Source organism: Colossoma macropomum, unplaced genomic scaffold (genome assembly GCF_904425465.1).
Source record: "Colossoma macropomum unplaced genomic scaffold, Colossoma_macropomum, whole genome shotgun sequence".
Classification (NCBI taxonomy): domain Eukaryota; kingdom Metazoa; phylum Chordata; class Actinopteri; order Characiformes; family Serrasalmidae; genus Colossoma; species Colossoma macropomum.
In genome coordinates this window covers 15582737-15599268 of record NW_023494807.1, presented here as the reverse complement: position 1 = coordinate 15599268, position 16532 = coordinate 15582737, and the positions used below count along the sequence as shown (strand labels likewise).

The window sequence follows — 16532 nt, the reverse complement described above, 5'->3', positions numbered from 1 at the left end:
AACATTTTCATGGTTTTCCTGAGGTCATACCACCTGACATGGTAAACTGAGTCATTCTAACCATGACTCAAAATTGACATTTTTTCTAACATTTGTGAAAGGGCTGACCATCACTTGGGTTTTTCTTTATTTTGCAATACCCTGGTGCCTCTTTGTAAATGCATGTCAAAATAAAAGTCCTGTGTTTTGTTTCTGTAATAAAAAAACTCAATGCTCTCTAAAATTTCTTTCCAATCTTTTCCCTTGTGTAGCACCGTGTGAGCCAGTTGGTGTAGTGGTTAATATGGCATGTGGAACGAGCTCTGCTGTGGTGTCTTGGCAGAGAGCACAGGGTGTGGATTACTACATTGCCCGTGCTGTCCGAGGAGGAGATGGTCGTGAGGACGTGTGTAACTCCACCTCCTCCACTTGCCAGTTCTCCAGCCTGGCCTGCGGACAGAACTACACCTTTACCATTACAGCATACATGGGCCGCTGCTCTAGCAACACCAGCCAACCAGCTTACATCTCTACAGGTACACCTTGATCTAGGGCTTTAAGTTTGGGGAAAATATCTAATTATGATTTTTATTAAGATGTAAACTAAACTATTACAGCAACGATTTGACTAGCTAAATGCTATGTTGCTTATGCACAATTTGTCTCTAATTACACTCAGAAAAGTGACAACTGAAGGGGGAACATTCTGGGGCATTGCTTCTCTTTGAATTTGGAAACTAGTTGAATTTAAATGGTTTTAAATAACTCTCAGGAGCTTGAATTTGATAGTCTTGAATTGTGTTAAATAGCACATCTCATTAACTAGTTATCAAGATTTTTACTATCTGAATCAGGTGTGTTATAGCAGAAAAACACTACCCTGTGCAGTGCTGTAGGTCCCCCAGACTGGAGTTTAAAAACAGGATATTTCAAGGGGAATTCAGACGATTTTTCATAATGTCCATATAATTAAATCGTTAAGATGTGAACAAAATGATTGAGTCATTTGATGTAAAATGCTACATTCTAAAGAAACTTACTAAATCAGAATTGTTCACAGCGGTGGTGATGGGAACAAGATGTAAGGCTTCTAAAAGCTAATGTTATTTTACAGAAGATTATTACACAAAGTGGTTACTGGCTGCCTGATGCCTGAAAAATAGTTTTTGAACTTTAGAGAAGGTTTTGGCCTAAAATGCATTGGAAAATCCATGCAGGACTTTGGAAGGCTAAATAGTTCCCAAAGAAAACTTTTTTTTTTTTTTTGATTTTTTCACCAAGTGACTGTTTAAATTTCAACATTTTTGACAATTAGGTGGAATTTAACGGGGGATATTAAAATCCAGTCCTACAGGCCACAGCACTGCACAGTTGGATAATTTCTAATTTCAACTCTGAATATATTTTCTTCATCTACTTTATCTGACTTAGAGATGTATCAGTATTTTTTTTGGCTGGCCAATTACGAGTACAAATACATTCTTTTTTAGTACTCACCTACACCAAGTCCAGTACCATACTGAGTAACCTACTTAAATTTAAGCAGTTGTTAGTGCAACGCACCTCAAAAATCAAATCATGACAATCTGGCTGATTTTAAATGGCATGCATTAGCTAGCAATGCACAGACAATTAAAGGCGGGTTTAAAGTGTTCCTGGTGGGAATATGTTAAGGCAGAATGTTTAAAGTGATCAACGCCTTTGTGTCTGACTTTCACGGACTCAGAAAACACTTCTCTGTGTGAGCAGACCCTCATTCATTGCCAGCTTGAGTCATTTGTTCATTAGTGCGGCTTACGTCACATGGTATCAGGAGGCAGTTTGAAACCCTTGTCCTAGAGACATCAGTTACCTTGGCTTTGAGTTTAGGTATTTTATTTCCCCATACTTTTCCTCAATCTTTCTTCACTCTCTGGGTTTCATTATCAAACTCTCCCAAGTTTAACTGCCATAAACACTGAACAACACCGTGTACAGTGTAACCAGCATGTAATAACGGCAATAATTGGCTGGGCCCATACTCATCATGTACGTCAGGAAGGCAGTGCGCATCTAGGATCAGCTATCTCTGTGCATATAATCAAATTCACTGTAAAAGTAAAAGACAAAGGTGATTTTGGATCAGTCCTACAGTGTGATCGTGCAGGGGCAGGACCAGCTTTGCTTCAGCCAACAGAGCACCTGCGTGTCCTTTAGAACTGGTATGTCCTGGAAGAGTGTTATGCTCTTCTGTCCCTAATTCAGAGAACATTATGGAAAAAAACATGCTCTGTTAGAACAGAGGGAGCAACTCTTTAGGGTGCAGGTTTATACCTTATTGAGGAATTAAGGTCTCAATTTAGCAGCCGGAGATGGGCCTTTGTAGTCTTTAGCAGAATTTGAGCTGGACTTGTTTTACCTAGGTAGGTACTATAATTTATGCTACAGTTTTGATTACCAACAACATTTACAGCGTCTGTAGTTTGTACAAGTCTTCCAAGTAATTCTGGAGGGGATTCCTTTCTGCAATTTGCAGAACCTGGTTCAAATTGAGCTCATGGTAATGTAATAACAAAACCTGCTAAAAGCTAAAGACATGTACTGTGTTGTTACTGCTATCGAGTGCCTGCCATTGTGACACTGACGTTCTTCCGGGCTATCCAGTCCAGGCTATCTGCAGTAATTTGGGGAAGTTACACAGCCATTCTGTGTTATTTTCACGATAACATTTAAAGGAGAATCCTGCATAATTTAATCATGTTCATTCAAAGTGGTCTAATGTGTTTGATGTGTAATTCTACAGAAACTTACCGGGTTGGAACAGTTTACAACGGTGGTGAAACAGACATCTGAAGGGTTTAATGCCTCTAAAAGTTAAATTATGAAGAATGGTTGTGGATATGTGACTACTATGACATGCTTTTATGTTGTTACTAGTCATTCAGCATGGCTAATGCAAGCAAAAGCTTACTTTTCTTTACAGTTTATTGAATACATTTAGCCTGCTTACTTTCAAAAATGGCAGAGTACGAGGACTTCACATTGGCTTGATGAAGAGAACTGAACTGGCCTGTGTAGAAGCAGAGCATCCCAGGTGCTGCAGCAAATATACCTTCCATGTCTGCTGAAAATGTGGCCGTATGTATTGCTGTGACTGCTGATTCCCAAGGTGACTTATTTAGAGATGAGACAGCAGCTGTGCTGTGCATAGCCAACAATGAAGAATTCTCAAACCCACATCAATCTTGTAGTACTGAGTGGGAGAACTAAGTTTTGTTTTCTAGCACCAAACTGTAATTCATTTATTTTTGCAGCAATGTGCAGCACAATTCACCACCATACTAGCAGGCTAATATTGTAGCTTGCCATAGTTACTATGATCAGTACTAGCACCCTCAACTTTCATATGAAAACTTTATAATATACTGCAATGAAACACCGCCATATCCAAGATAAGAAAAATAGAAAAGCTTTAAAAAAAAATAGAAAGCTTAAAAAAACTTTTTTTTCATATTTACCACCGTTTTACCATCATCAACATTACATATAAAAACTCAAAATACATGTGGGTTTACTGGTAGAGGTTAAAATAGCTATCTTTGTTTTGACCCCTGGTTCCTATGACCACCACTATAAAGAAATCTGCACGTATCTCACATCAAATATTTCACATCAAACCATTCTGAATTCCTTTGTTTACATTTCAGCAATTCAATTAGGCAGTAATGTTGCAAAATGGAATTCCCCTTCAAGTTTCACTAAAAATTTTCAAACACACACACCTTCTAAACCACTTATCCTTCTGGGTCACGTGGGGTGGAAGAAAGTGGAAGAAAGTTAACATAACTGAACATGACATGGCACCTTGTAAATATTGAATAACTCTCATTTGTTCCCAATGGCAGTTGCACTGTTTAATTTCTCCTCAGTCCTGTAATTTTGGAAGGTTTTTAAACTCTTCCTGTGTGTTTCTCAGCTCCATGTGTTCCCAGTGGGCTGGTTGCAGTTTCAGCGTCAGGCTGTGGTTCAGCAGGGGCTTTACTGAGCTGGAATTCCAGTGCCGGAGCAGAAGTGTATGTGGTGAATGGGTGGAGCAGAGATGGCCACACGGTGTCTCTCCGCACCAGCCTGTCTACCATCAGTCTCCCTGATCTACACTGCAGCCAGGAATACAACTTCACCATCACAGCCAGCAACCAGCAGTGCAACAGCACTCCTAGTCTACCTGCTAGACTCCAGACAGGTGAGGAGCTTTACTAGAACATTAAAGCGTGCAGACTGAGAGTATCATTGAAACATAACCCTAATACTTAGCCTACCTGCTAACTTAGAGAGCTGTTTTGTTTTGCAATACATGAATGCATGACAGACATGCAAGAAACATTTAAACGTGTATTTTTGCATGAATATTTAATAGAATACTGTCAGAAATGTATGTAAATCTAGATAGAATTTATTAATTATTAGTTGTCATTATGCCAGTGATACCATACTAAGTGGCATAATATATCTATATACTGTGTTTAATATATGGTGCTGTTTTTTCCGCAGGGCCCTGCTCTGCTGCTGCAGTCTCTGCTGTGCTAGACTGCATGTCGAGTGTTGCTGTGGTCTCCTGGCAGCCCAATAATGGCACAGCCATTTATACGGCCACCCTGCTGGACTCCTCTGGGCCTCTGCGGAGCTGTGTAGGAGTGGACTCACAATGCAACATCGGTGGGCTGGCCTGTGGAAAGAACTACAGCGTCTCAGTGACTGTGTCCAACGACCAGTGTAACTCCACTACAACCCTGCCCACTAGCCTGCAGACAGGTGAGGTATCCACACAGGCTGGGTCATAACTGGTCTGGGGTTAGTTTTTGCTTCTCCTGTAATGAGTATAGTTATGTTCAGAGGAGGAGGCCTGATCTTAGGGTAAATTTTATTGGGGGGCAACTTTTTTTGTGGTGTTCTCTATCGAGAGAAAGTGATAAGTTACTGGCTGTGGTTTAACTATCATAAAAAGCTGAAATGTGTTTACATTATTGCCATCGCAATAAACTGATAGGAATTTCTTAAGACTACATGAAGAAAAAGCTTACTTATTGACATTTGAGACGATTTGAAACTATAACATTCATCAAGTAATCACTAAAACATTTCAGAAACTTGGGGACAGATTTGTTAAAAGAAGGGCTAATTACTGACAGTCTATGTTGGGGGGTGTCAAGTTTAGCTGGGTATCTACTTATTAACTTCCAATCAAATGAACACAGGTGAAACATCATGATAAAAACATGAACAGTGCAAAATGTAAACCCCTATTTGCTCATTTGCTTTTTGTATGGAAGCTTGTTTATGCCAGGTAGGAGAAAAAAAGTTTTGGTTTTATTTTAGCTTTTCTCCCCACTTTTCTCTCCAAATTAGCTATGTCCAGTTCCACTCAATTAGCAAGGTCTCCCCTATCACACGGTGCTACCAGTACTAGGAGGCTGAAGGCTAGTCCATAGTTTTCAAACTTTTTAGTAAATTGTGAGTGCCTTTTTAATGCCAAAGTGTTTGCGCTGGTGCAAAACTTTAAATCTTCCACTTGATATGAAAATTTTTTCCTGTGGTTTTGATTTTCTGATTTATAGAACCCAATAGTATATGTATTAACAAGAACTGAATATTCCTCTCTTTGCAGCACCCTGTGTTCCTGTCAATATTTCCGTGATAACGGGATGTGCTAATAGCTCAGCTGTAGTGGTGTGGGATCGCAGCCAGGGGGCGATCTCCTATTACGTCTATGCTGTGAGCAGCAATGGCAACATTTCCTGCCAGAGTACATCACCCACCTGCGTCCTCACAAACCTCACCTGTGGCTCCACCTACTCTGTCCGTGTGGTTGCTGTGGGCAACAACTGCTCCAGTGTGCCCAGCCAGCCTGTGGTCATCAGTTCAGGTGAGACACACTCCGCACTATTCACATATTTTATAAGAATAAGAAAACGTTAAGACACATTTTTTTTTCTAAAAAAAATTACTAGGTAATGAAAAAACATTTCTGATAATTATTGTCATAGCAAGTTGCATTAAAATGCTAAACTGAGAATCCTGCACAATCTGGCAGCTCTGAACATGTTGCTGGCTTTGATTGAACAGCAGTGATTTGTGCAGAAACAGTGTTAAAAAAATGAAAAATGTTAAAAATAAAAATAACTTTTAGGTGAATGCTGGTAGGGCTTGACGGTATATCAACTTTTTACAGTATATCAATATATTTTCAAACGATAAATAGGGTGAGACAATACTGTTTATATCGATATAGTTTGATGTTGTGTTAAAATACATAACTTGTTTCTTCCGTAAAACCGTGCCAGTGTTTGCATCTCTACTTTCTCCCTTTTCTCGTCATTACTGGACAACGTGACTTTCGTTTCTCTTTTAATGAGATTTTGTAAATGTCATATTGATCAAATATACCATAATTGTCTCTAATTAGCTGGATAATATCTAGCTAGGACAAATCTAGAGTGCTAGTGAACTAATGAACTAGACTACAAACATGCATACACTGTGGGGCATAAACAGAAGCTGGCGGTTATAATTAAAATTGGAAGTAATTTTTAAGATTAATTTTGGCTAAAATAATCAGCAGATTGTACACTCTACACGTACACTCTGCCTTTATTTCTGGGGATGCAAGTCAGACCTTTATGCCACATAAAGTTCAACGGGGAGGATTTTTTCAGGGGGAGTGTAATTTTGGCAGTGCTGTTTGTACACCTAAAAGTATACAATGCAATGTCATGTGGCTTTGACTTGAACTGAACTGAACATTTAGGCCACTTCATAGAAGATACTGAGATATATATACTGTGTATCACCATTCAGCCTAAAAATACTGAGATGTGATTTTTGAACCATATCACCCAGCCCTAAACTCCAGTCAGTGAACATGGATTTCTCATTTACTCTAAATACTAGCTAGCTAGCAACCTAAAGCAGTAGGAAACTTACTTGGACAGCCCCTTGAAATTAAAACTGATACTGTCACCATGACTTGCGAGAGTTTCGCAAGCTGTGCCAAATCACAATCTCTAATCAGTCTAATGATGTGTTGCTCGCGACAGTCTAATATTTCGCCTGCTAAACAAACAGTTCTTTATCTAAAGGAGTGTGTACGTTCATAGAAGTACTGCATGTTATTAATGTAAATGTGTTTTTTTCAAATGGCTTTTCCGTTTTTAAATATTTCAGTTAACAGTTATTCATTGCAGCCCTACTCTTCACATGGGTAACAAATAATCCCGACATCTGATAGACACACTGCCCAGGTAACTAGTGAAGGGAGAAATGAGGCTTTCTAAAGGTTTGAACCAGTAGTTTTGGGAAATGATTCACTGTGCTGGAACCTTCAAAGGCTGATGCCACCTGCTGGTCAAATTGGTTTATATGCATTGCAAAACCCAAATTTATTATTATTATTATTATTATTATTATTATTATTATTATTTTCATTATTATTATATTGATGAACAAACACTCTGCTAGACTTAGACTTTGCTGACAGATAACAGACTTCACACAGGTCACATACTTTCCACACATGTAGCACACATTGCACTCAAGTGACATACTTTGCGGCCACTTAACACTCACTCCTTACACAGATAACACACTCTGAAACCCTGATCAGCCTCATAACACACACTGTGCATACAGGTTACTCGTCATGCTCCACACAGACAGTGGTACCAAGCAACATAAATTAACTGAGTTGTTAAAGTTTTATGTGACTTAGAAATAGAGTTAATAAAAACATAAGCATTGAAAATTTGAATGAGGAATAGTTTATCTGACAAAATCATTGTTAATTATATATTTTATTACTGTTGTAAAGTGACCTTGGGTTTAAGAAAGGCGTAAATCAACATCACTGCAATATCTTGAAACTGCGCTCAGCCCTCGTCATGTAATTTTTGTGTTTATTATTGCATTTTATTGAATAAATAAAACATAAAACTAAAAAAAAACAACAACTTTTATTCAACAACGATATATTGCTGCATACAAGTCATTGATTTTCCTGCAAATTACTGTATTGATTATTAACTGATTGGTTAATTATTATTATTATTATTATAAAAATAGTGTTTATTTGACAAAATATGAACCATGTTTTATCATTCATCACCAAGTTCACTTTTTTTGTATGAGTGTGGAAATAAAAAATATTCTTTGATAAAAGAAATGTGATGAAAATACATGTAGATTGATAGACTAAAGTGGTACATTTTCTACTGGGTATGTTTGGTGTCGTGCAGCATTTATCATTTAACATTTAATCTCTTTTGTGTTATTTATCTTCTCTGCTGCTGCCTACATGCAATAAATGAACCAAGTAACAAAAATGGAGTTCAGTAATACATCTTGCAAGATGCCAAAATATACTAAGTAGATAAATTATTTTTTGTCAAATCATTTGATAGAATAACCACTTTAGTTTTCAATTTACAGGCTTTTATATTACTTTTCTTTTCATCAAAGGATATTTGTTTTTTCCACTCTCATCAAAAACCTTGGTGATGAATGATAAAATGTGGCTCATATTTTATTGAATCTTCACTGTTGTAATCAGATGACTGTTTATCACTCAATGCCTTTTTTATTGATTAATTCACATGCATTTTAATCCACCATATTTTCATAATAGGACTGGAATTCAGTGTTTAGAATCAATCTTTCCCTCTGGTGTGTTTGCTCTACAGTACCCTGCCAGCCAACAAACGTGTCTGTAGATGTGCAGTGTGCAAATGGTATTGCGATGTTGTCCTGGGCAGCGCAGACAGGAGCTGTGCAGTATTTCGCAACTGCCCAGTCAGACAACGCCACACCGCTCTACTGCCAGACCACGAACACTTCCTGCACCCTGCAGGGCCTGCACTGTGGTGCCGTGTACAACTTTACGGTGCAGGCCTCAAATGGACCCTGCAACAGCTCCTTCAGCAAAACACTAACAGGAGGAGGAGGTATGAACAACTCACATAAGCTAAACCACAAAAGTGCTCGTATCATTGTTGGGTTGCACCAACAAGGATTAAACTTGGATTAAGTCAGGGTCTACCTTTTAATCCTGTTGCACCAAACTTTAAACCTAGTTTTAAAATAATCAGGAATACATTTAAACCCTCATTTAATCCAGGATTACTTTTGGAGCAAATGTAGATTAAATGTAATCCTGTTGCACCATTACTTTGATATTATTCAGGCATTAAATGTAAACCTCTAATTTTGGTGGTTTAGATTTACAAAATTTGCTTAAAAGATGAGTTTTTCCTGCAGAACAGAAAAGCACACAGGTAGCTTGTGTGTGCATCACTGCAATAGAAGAAAAACATGGCAGCGGTATCTTACTAATGAATGGACGTTTTGCAGTTACAAACTTCACGTAAATGTAGTAGACAGCTAAAGACAGACTAAATATATTCCAGGTAAGAACGCGGTTTTGTTGAACTAGTTGATGTAGGATGAGCAGCTTGACCGCTGCTTTGGTTAGCTATCTAGCTAACAGGTTAAAAGGCTACTCTAATAATATTCAGTGTTAAGCTTTAGATTTAAGTAGTTGAGTTTTTACTATGAAATTGCAATTTACAGAATAACTGTATATTTGTATATACAAGTACAGAGCATTCATATTTAAAATATTTTGATTCAAATTATCATTAGGTGTTATATAATAATATATAAGAAGTCTTTTTAGGTTTTGCTAAATGGCTCCCCCTGATGATACCGATCCTCTGGGTTTATAAATGGACTGTTTTTCTGTGAGAGCTATTTTTAATGTAGCTCTGTGCTAGTTTTTATTCAGAATGGAAAAAGTAACTTATAGACAATGATTTGTGTCGAGAGTAATGTGGTTGCTGTTTATTTATACTGTATCCATCATGGTGGACAATCAAAATTATGGCAGGTTAAGGTTTTAATCACAAATTAAGGCCTTAATTGCAGATTTGTTCATGTTTAAAGTTATGTGATGCATCACAACTTGATTTAAAACAAAAGCTAGATTAACAAATCCTTGATAGGCACTTAACTCTGTTTAATTGAATCCTTGTTGGTTCAGCCCACCCTCAGGGAGTTTTAGGACTGGGAAAATACATATGAGACTAATTAGTGAGTGGATGTAAGAACATTCCTACAACTGTGTTCTGAATTTCAGACTGTTAAAGGTTTTTTTTGTTTTTCAAAATGTCTGCATAATTAAAGCATGAAGAGGTAAACCAAGTCTTTCAGAGGGGTTTGATGTGAAATGACCTGTTTCCGAGAAACTCGACGCATGTGTAGACTGCATTAGAAAGTTTTACGACGCTGCCTGATCTGTATCTTGAATGCCTTTTTTACGACGTGGTATTAACATTTATAGGAAGTAAGGAACCATTTGTGATTCAGACATGCTCTCATGCTAAACCAAAATAAGACTAAAACTGAGGTTTTTGTCAGTAGCTCTCACATCTCCCTGTGCTCTAATCTGAATGTTTTCACCCACAGAAAGAAACGTATGGGTGAAAACATTCAGATTGAGATGTGAGAGCTACTGACAAAAACCTCAGTTTTAGTCTTATTTTGGTTTAGCATGAGAGCATGTCTGAATCTCAAATGGCTCCTTACTTCCTATATGCAGCTGTGACTTAATATTAATATTAATGGCTTTTATTTAGACATACAATACACTGTTTGTGTGTAGAAGCTGTTATGCATGACCTATGTAGTACACACTACATAGGGAGTAGGGAGCCATTTGATATTGAGTGTATATTTTGCCCAACTTTGTTCATGTTATTCTAATTCTAGTGCCCGTATAAGCTAATAATGATACTGTACACAAAGCAAAACCACTCAGGTAGATAATTACACTTTAAAGCTCTGTGTTTCAGCTGATAAACATATTTAGCTGATATGCAGCTGAAGAGTGGAAGAGTGCAAAATACACATGTAAGAATATAGCTGTTTTGTTAAGGCTCAACTACAAATTTAAACTAACGTAAAATGCTGACACATGCTGTACAGATCAGGTACTGCTGGCTAAAAATGTCAGGTAGAAACAAGGTGTGTTATCTGATCAACAGTGGCCCTGTGGTCAGAAACTGACCAGTTATGAATGAGATGCACTATGGTCTGTTACTGTACACCTATATAGTGTCATGTGGCCATGTGGACAGTAAGTGTTTCTAATAAAGTGGATGGTGTATAAATGTTGTCTAAAAGTGTCTCTGTCAATTAAAAGTAACCTAAAAATATGAACCCCTCCTCCATGCCACCCTCTCTCTCTCTTTCTTCTTCTCACTCCTACTTGCTCTCAGTGCCTTGCCCTCCAGCCAGCTTCCGGGTCATCCCGAGTGTGCTGGTAGGTCAGAGTCAGCTTCTGAGGGCCTACTGGTCCATCGTGAACTGCCCCAACTCCAGCTACCTTCTGGAAGTTTCTGGCAGCATTCAGGGTGACCCCCAGTCCCTCTTCCAGATGACCTCGTATTGGACGAACCGCACATACTTTGAGATGCCTGTCCCCTGTAGCTCCACCTACAGCGCCAGCGTGAGGGCTCAGAACTCTGGCGGCACCAGTGTACCATCAGCCGTCGTCACAGGGATCTCAGGTAGGAACACTGAACAAAGTACTCAATGTGGTCAATCCTGAATCTTCTAATCAGTTTCGTAAATTATCTTACTTGGAATGGGCCACATTTAGACTCAGCAGGAATGAAGGGACACATTTGCTGGACCTATTAAATTAGTGATTGATAATTACTGTAATTTTTAATTCACCAAGCAATTAGCCAGCATATGATGATATATGTGCCAGTTGGGGAGCTTTCCCATTTCCTCCTTTTACTTCCTTTAGGTTTAATGCTAGTACTTATTTGAGTCCATAACATATATAACTTGCTTATCATACATAGTCATACTTAACCATTTATGAATTCATGTCATGCCTGTGGTAGCTGAACATAAAAGGTCTGTAAAAAACTTATGAGGGAGTTTTTGAGGTGAGGGCCTTCAAATACGTGTTAAAATATTATCTTAAAGTCAAGCCGAATGGGAATTGTAGCACATTTTCCTTCCATATCGAGTGATGTGGTATTAGGGAGGGTCTCTGAGCTAGTGCAGCATTTTCACTCGATGATAGGTGGGGGTGGTGGGAAGAAGAGGCACAAAGATGTATTCAAAACTCTAAAAAGGTTTTAGAGGTGGCAAATGTCATTACGTTCTGATGGTACCTGAAAGCAAGAATGATATGATGAATTGTCCTTAATATGACTAGGATCTGAACTAACAATGGGAAAAAGTCTTGAGTTCTGGTTGACTTTAAATCCATCCTTTCTCTGTCTCCCAGTGATTTAGTGTAATTGTCACACAGTTACCACTTCAGGTTTATTTGTATCTACTTTTACTTTGCAGTAATAAGTTCCCCTCTCATTCCCCTCAGTACCTTGTCCTCCTCTGTCCGTCACTTTTACTGGCTCCAACTCCTCTGCTGTGGTGGCGTGGAATGCCTCTTTGTATGCCACCGTGTACCACGTCTACCAGGTGACATCCAGTGGCCGGATACAACTGTGTAACACTTCTCAGCTCTCCTGCCCCATCACCAATGTCAGTAGCAACCTGATCATGGTTACTGCCAGGAACGCAGCCGGGGAGAGTGCTGGTACATCGGGCGTGCGTGGTAAGACCAGACGTTGAGAAAGAAATATGTTGCAATGTTTGGATTGAAACAGAAACACACGCGATTGCCAACATTTCTGATATACTGTAAGGCAGGAGCGCCAGACCGTTCTCATTTTAGAGTGGTGTTGACGTTCTTAACACACCTGAAGTGGGTTATCAGTCTTTACCTGACCCAGGGGCCGGATTCTCAAGGCGTTGCAATGGCCTTATGACCCTCTTAACCTAGGACCTGTGATCGGCCAGTGACATCCCTGGCTAATTTTTAAAAGAAGGATAGGACATCGTAAGATAGTCGTAGTGTAACTCCTAGGCTAAACCTTAAAGGGAAGGTGGCGCGTCAGCTGTTTTGCTATCTATTAATGACAGAAAGTCTTTTGATAGACACACAGCCAGTTGGAGGGGTGTGTGGAAGCCCACATGGCACGTTACTGCCTTCGGCCCAGTGTAAACAATAGCAAGAACATAAGTTTATTTTGTGCTTTTACGTATTAAATAGACCAAAAAAAAAAAACAATTACATATTCTGACCATTGATATTTACAAAGATTATGTTTTGATATATTTTATCCCAAGGCAGTAATTGAGATAGTAATAAGCTAAATATATAATTTTTTTATCCATTTTTGACTTTTTGTGTGATTTGAAAATTCAAGCAGCCCTTTATAGTACATAAAATTTAATAATAACCGGACCAATAAAAATGATCTAAAATTACTTGTAAAAACAAATTGTCACATTAACTTACATGTTATGATTATTCTGGTAGTTACAGAATGTCAAATCATTGATTTTAATAAAATAAACATAATTAAAGTATATAGTCACTCAAAACAAAAGGATTTTAGTCTAAAGTCCAAGTCAGTTGAATTGTGTTTTCAGCTTTGACTTTGATTCAGTTTGGTAGAATGATCCATGTATGCATATGTGCATAATGCTAATGCCTGATTTTGTTACTGCATATAAATGAATAAAAAAAGAAAAAACTGATGAGAACATCTTTTGGGTACAGTTAAATTACAACGATCAGATAAAGGAGGTTTATTTTATATTATTGTTTGTTTTAAATTAAATAATGATATAGAATGTTCTTTTAATCACTATTATCTCTTCTCTTTAAAAATGATACATAATTCAAAAAAAAAAATACATCCTATTAGTTTTACTGCTATTAAAACCTTAAAGTCCCAGGCTAATTCTTAGGTTATAGAAGTGTGTATTAAACCTTTGGGTCCCTGGTGGGGCCTGACCTTTTAAGGGGTTCAGCAAACTCCACGTCATTAGTCATTGTAGGCTAAATTTAAATATCGTCCTCTATGAACTTTGATGGCTTTTCAGTTGATTTCAGTGCAGTTCACAGTAAGTGGGAGAGTTCTTTTTATGATGTTGTTAAACGATCACCAGTATTCCAGGTTTTATCCTGCTAAGATCCTAAATTTTACTACATGCACACCCACAGATAAGACCACTAATGTAACAAAACAGCACTCAAAATGTTTTGAGAATAGTTGGAGCAGCCAGTTCTGAGACTGTGAAGATGTGATGGTCCAAGCACATTACGACTTTCCTAAGTGCTTTGTCTGGCCGAAGGTGTGCTTGGAGTTAAAAGAAAAGAAAACCACAGACTGGATTAGAAAAATCAGCAAGCTAATCTGTTCAGATTATACACCAATCGGCCATAACATTAAAACCACCTTATTTGTTTCTACACTCATTGTTCATTTTAGCAGCTCCACTAATATAGGTGCACTTTGTAGTCCTACAGTGACAGACTGTAGTCCATCTGTTTCTCTGCATACTTTGTTAGCAGTCCAGCAGTGAGACTGAGGTGTTTAAATACACTGCTGTGTCTGATCCACTTGTACCAGCAAAACACAATAACACACCACCACCATGTCAGTGTCACTGCAATATTGAGAATTTACCACCACCCAAATAATAGCTGCTCTGTGGTATTCCTGTGGGGGTTCTGACCATTAAAAACAGAGTAAAAGGGGGCTGACAGAGTACGCAGGCAAATAGATGGACTACAGTCTGTAACTGTAGAACTATCAGTGATACGGTTACAAACTTTTCCCTTTTGATCTTTAACAGTGATAGCAGCTCGCAGGAGGAGAGACTTGACCCAGACAGAGATCGGTGAGTTTGTGCCACTGCAATGTTTGAGTACCTGTGAAAGAAAATCCTAGAATGCAGTGATTATTATTATGAATGTAATAATTTAACATGTATTATTTTAATGGTACTTATGTTTTGAACACATTTATTTTATTTTGTTTATTGTTTCTTTGAATAAACCTGAATTTGCTAAACATACTGATTTTCAATATATTTTCAAAAGGCCATGAAAGGTTTGCATATTCTACCATGTAACATCACAGATAAAACATAACACACAGTTCCACCCACAGGTGAGCTGACCAGCCCACAAGCCAGTTTCACTATGGTAACAGCTGATGCTGTCTGGCTGGAATGGACTCATGTGGAGGGGGCGGAGTTCTACTCCTTGCTGATCCGGGAACAGTCCAGCTCATCTAAACCTGTCGTCATGACCGTGTACGGAGAGACCTCCATCATCCCGGAGCTCAAACCAGCAACAATGTACTGCATCTCGCTTTCTGCCAGAAACTCCTACAGCAGTGGGCCCTACTCAGAACCTGCGTGTGTTCAGACCGCAGCTCTGAGCTAAGGCCACGTTTGGGTCACGTTTCTCAAGGACAAAATTGCAGATGTTGGGCATATGATGGGGACGTATTAATCCTACATCAGCATTTTTATTCTGAGAAACATGAGACATACATACCAAAGGACTGGATCTAGAGAGACTGTTCACTTCAGTGAGTGAACGGTCACATTAATACGTTAATATGCTTTCAATTTTCCATCAAATCAAACTCATGCATTGCTGTTTATGTAAGAAATAATAAGGTATTTGTTTTATGTAATTGAGTTTCCCTTTAATTCCCTCAGAACAGCAAGTCCTTGATGTTACAAAAACAGACTTGTAGGGGTCTCTGAGGATTGATACAGGCAACCACTGTTCCACAACTCTGGAGATTAAAAGGGAATTACACTGATTTTTTTCCTTTAAATTTTCTGTACAATTAAATCGTTAAGATGTAAAGTCATTCAGAGTGGTTTGATGTGAAATGCATCATTTTAGAGAAGCTACCCAGTCAGAATTGCTTACAGTGGAGGTAATAGGAACCAAACATCTTAATGGTTTAATGCCTCTAAAACAGAAGAGCTCAACTCCAGTCCTGGAGGGCTGGTGTCCTTTACAGTTAGGTAATTTTCTTACTAAAACATATGATTCAATTTTGAATTACCAGGTTAAGCAGGTGTGTTTGAATGAGGAAACTACAAAACTATGCTGGACACCAGCCCTCCAGAACCAGAGTTGTGCACCATTACTCTAAAAGCTCCTTCCTTCACATAAAGTTAATCATGTAAAATAGTTATGAACACACTGCTGATATCTGAGACACTGTTTTATGATCATCTTAAAAGACAATTTTGGCTTAAAACAGATTTAAAAAAAAAAATGGTACCTACAGGGCGTTATAAATATAGTTTACTAACATTCATTAGAAAAAATCAGGAGACACGTGCAGGTTCTCTAGTTGTTTTGGATGGTATATAAAATGGCCCTAATTTGGTTGTAAACATAGCAACACCTAGTTTCTATCAGCACCGCTGTCCAGTCAGTAAGCTTCTCTACAGTGCACCACATTGCACCACTCTGATACCACACTGTTTACATCTCAAACATTAGATTATGCAGAAATTTTGAAAAATAGTTGGAATTCCTCTTTTATACAGCTATTCTCAGTCCTGGTTCTGGTGCCCACAAGCACTGCACATTTTAGTGATTTCCATGCTTCTGTACACCT

General features: G+C 38.3%; 1 protein-coding gene across 1 annotated transcript in view; it reads left to right on the top strand.

The window, feature by feature from the left end:
* LOC118797510 (mucin-5AC-like) overlaps nt 1–16172 on the top strand; it is a 58066-nt gene extending 41894 nt beyond the window's left edge. Inside the window, exons 40-48 of the mRNA XM_036556881.1 lie at nt 252–515; nt 3935–4201; nt 4510–4770; nt 5624–5881; nt 8691–8951; nt 11283–11573; nt 12404–12640; nt 14734–14778; nt 15051–16172. Of these exons, the coding sequence (XP_036412774.1) occupies nt 252–515; nt 3935–4201; nt 4510–4770; nt 5624–5881; nt 8691–8951; nt 11283–11573; nt 12404–12640; nt 14734–14778; nt 15051–15328 (2162 nt within the window). The 3' untranslated portion in view covers nt 15329–16172. The remainder of the gene's footprint in view (nt 1–251; nt 516–3934; nt 4202–4509; nt 4771–5623; nt 5882–8690; nt 8952–11282; nt 11574–12403; nt 12641–14733; nt 14779–15050) is intronic.
* Nucleotides 16173–16532: the final 360 nt, after the last annotated feature.